General features: G+C 35.6%; 1 protein-coding gene across 1 annotated transcript; it reads right to left on the bottom strand.

Annotated features, from left to right (window-relative positions):
* Positions 1-445: 445 nt before the first annotated feature.
* Positions 446-2,138, bottom strand: LOC112504569. The gene is made up of 2 exons (XM_025108517.1): positions 1,554-2,138; positions 446-1,399 (listed from the first exon to the last, which is right to left on the bottom strand). The coding sequence occupies exons 1-2, from the start codon at positions 2,136-2,138 to the stop codon at positions 446-448; spliced, it is 1,539 nt and encodes a 512-aa protein (XP_024964285.1).
* Between the last annotated feature and the right edge of the window lie 1,313 nt (positions 2,139-3,451).

Raw genomic sequence — 3,451 nt, 5'->3', positions numbered from 1 at the left:
CCTTATCTTTCCGCAAACAATCTTGTAAAATCTGTATTGATCTTCTCTATCAATATATATTTTAAATTTGAAAACTCTGTGTTTGTATTCATCCCCCCCTTATACAAACTGTGTCTTATCTTGTAGACCCTTTCGGGACCAACAATTACATAATCCAGATTTCTGATTAATATTCCTCAGTAACATGATTGGAACACCAACTTTTAGTAGAATCTTATGGTTTGGTATTCCTAATAATTTAAGACCATTTAAAACATTAGGAGAATACAAAGTTTTATCAAACTCATCATGAAGGTGCTTTGATTTACATAACGTATTTGAACTTAAGTACTCCTTTTCTTCTCCTGGAAACAATGACAACAAACAATCATTTATTTCTTGAACTACTTCATTTTTTGGGGCAAGTATTGCTCGTTCTTGAAAATAAGTTGAGTTGTTGATGTTTTCAAAATATTGAGGGATAGACAAATTCGATTAATGCAGATATAGAATCGATGCAATCGGTAATGAGAAGATCATGAGGTATCTCAATAACTGTTTCACCATCATTATTACCTCCAACTTTTCCTTCTCTTAAGTCCAAAATCCATTTTGCAAAATCCCTTGTTTGTTCAATTTCTGAACTTTCACTGTTTGCAGTTAGCCTCATGTTTCTAGTTAACCTTAGGACTTTGCATTTTTCCCGAATGTAAGATGAACTTAATGATGCATTTACAATGTCTTGTCTACCTGCATTGGGAATAACTGGCAGAATCTGTCTGAAATCTCCTCCAAAAATAATTACCTTACCCCCAAAAATCATAATTGAGTCACCACTGCGTTGAGCATTGAAAATATCATTCATACTTCTATCTAATGCTTCAAATGCATGTTTATGAACCATTGGTGCCTCATCCCATATTATCAAAGTAGTTTTATTTATTAAGCTTGCAACATCACTGTCTGGCTTCATTTGGCAAAGAGAATCTTCATTGAGAATGAGCGGGATGTGAAACCGAGAGTGTGCTGTTCTGCCACCGGTAAGAAGTAAAGATGCAATACCACTGGAAGCAACATTTAAAACAATTTCTCCTTTAGATCTTATTGATGCAACCAAGGTCTTCCATAGGAATGTTTTACCTGTTCCGCCATGCCCATAAACAAAAAATACACCACCTTTTTTCTTTTCAACCGCAGTCATGATTTCATTATACACACCTCTTTGCTCATTTGTTAGAGCAGTTACAAGTGTGTGAAACTCATCTCGTAAATTATGATGATTATAATCCAGTTCTTCTGCAATCAAACGGTTGTTTGAGGATTCAAGCGAGTCATTATCTGGATAAGGCAGTGTAGTGAAGTCTTTCAACGTGTAATTGTTACGAAGAAAAATATTTTCAATTTCAAACAAAGTTATATTCTTCACATGTTCTTCATTAAGAGATAAATATGTTAAAGATAATATAAATGTACACAATTACTACATGAAATTAAAAGTAGATACAGTTTAATAACAACCATAGTTTTTGATAATAGTTGTATAACTCTATGCTTAAGATATATAATTAACATACCTGGCGACTGTAAAGCAATTCCGTTGATTGTACAGAATCCCATCTGCTAAGTATTGCCATGTTTTTTTCCCAAACAAATTCAGGTCTACATAAACTGTTTGAAATCAGCATGGTTGCAAATAAGAAACGGAGATAAAAACCAGATGCAGTTAAATTTGCCTCTTCAATGGCTTCAATATATTTCTTGTCATTGTCTAAAAGCCCAAGAGCATAACATGCATCTCTAAAAGTCAGAAATGTTTTTCCATTAACTGTACGAATGTCTTCAAATGATTTTGGACCTTTGACTTTATTAAGAAGAATTTGTAAGTAATACCCTTCTCCTACAGTAGGAGAAACTGAATGAATCCGTCCAATTGAGAACCCCTTTTTTCTTCGATCCCAATGTCGTTCGTCCAATTTCCGCACAAACATTGTAGGAAATTCAACGTAAGTGAGTTCTCGTGCTTCTTGATAAATTTGATTACAATGCATCCAAGCTAAGAACATTGAGGACGCCACAGATGGTCTGTTTAGCACATTATCAATATTATCTTCAGCACCAAATGAAACAACCCACAATTTCCACGTACAAATAATCCACATAATCATATTCATAAAGCATAATGTATTATTGTTTAAAAACATGGGCTAACAAAAACTTTGTTTAATACATTTATGCGCATCTAAATATCATCGTTCAAACTTTCCCCTTGCCTTTATCTTGGGATGTATGATGACCTACAAAACAGGTTAGTCCAACAACTGAGCATTAGACCCAAAAGGTCTAGTGAGTGTATCAATCACATACAAATAACTTATATTCCAAACTAACAGTTTAGAATCAAACTTGTACGGTCATAAACATTTTTATCTATATTTGTTATAGATTCTCTTCTTCTCTCATTTACACTGCCATTACATCATTCTTGCGTTTACACTGCCATTAAATCTCTCTCTCTCTCGCAGTTACACCGTCATTATATCTCTCTCTCGCTGTTACACCGCCATTACATCTCACTCTCGCGGTTACACCGACATTACATCTTTTTCTCGCGGTTACACCGCCATTACATCTCTCTCTCGCGGTTACACCGCCATTACATCTCTCTCATGCGGTTACACCGCCATTACATATCTCTCTCTCATGGTTACACCGCCATTACATAACAATAGTGGAATAATACCAAAATCAACCGAATATGAAATCTGGTCAATCGACCGGAGATGTAATCCGGAGAACATTGTTCAAATATCTAATCCGGACAACACTTGATGTTTTGAGCGGTTTAGGGTTACCTCGGTTGATACTTAAGTGGTTTAGATATATCCGGACATCCCTTGGTCTGACTTGTGAGCCTCACTCAAGATACGTTTCATGAGACCGCCATAGCATGGTACCCAAATTCTATTCTGAAATATCCAAAATTTTATGCCATCTCTCACAAGTTCAGACATTAATCCACCCAATCTTTCTTGTTTAATCTTATCTTCCTTCATGGCCTCATATTGAAACTCTCATAATTCTTCCTGAATATTTGGTAGTAACTCAACCCGTAGAGCTATAGCTTTGATAGTTCCACTTTTCTCTTGTCGGCTTAACGTATCAGCCACTACCTTTGCTTTTCCTGGATGATACAAAATTTCACAATCATAATCACTAACCAGTTCCAACCATCGTCTCTGACGTATATTCAGTTCTTTATGATGGAACAAATGTTGCAAGCTCTTATGATCTGTGAAAATTTGTCATTTTGTTCCGTATAGATAGTGTCTCCATATCTTTAAAGCGAACACTACCGCCGCCAATTCCATATCATGAGTAGGATACTGTCTTTCATGATTTTTTAACTCTCTGGAAGCATAAGCTATTACCTTTCCACGTTGCATCAGTACACAACCCAAACCCATCTTTGATG

Source organism: Cynara cardunculus, unplaced genomic scaffold, assembly GCF_001531365.2.
Source record: "Cynara cardunculus var. scolymus isolate 2C unplaced genomic scaffold, CcrdV1 Un_Scaffold_6044, whole genome shotgun sequence".
Classification (NCBI taxonomy): Eukaryota; Viridiplantae; Streptophyta; class Magnoliopsida; order Asterales; family Asteraceae; genus Cynara; species Cynara cardunculus.
The sequence above is the reverse complement of the archived record's forward strand: the minus strand, read 5'-3'. Positions and strand labels throughout refer to the sequence as shown.

Coding starts and splice junctions, on each gene's coding strand:
- LOC112504569 (XM_025108517.1), bottom strand. CDS start 2,138: ATGTGGATTATTTGTACGTGGAAATTGTGGGTTGTTTCATTTGGTGCT. Junction 1,400..1,553: donor AATTGCTTTACAGTCGCCAG/GTATGTTAATTA, acceptor GAACATGTGAAG/AATATAACTTTGTTTGAAAT.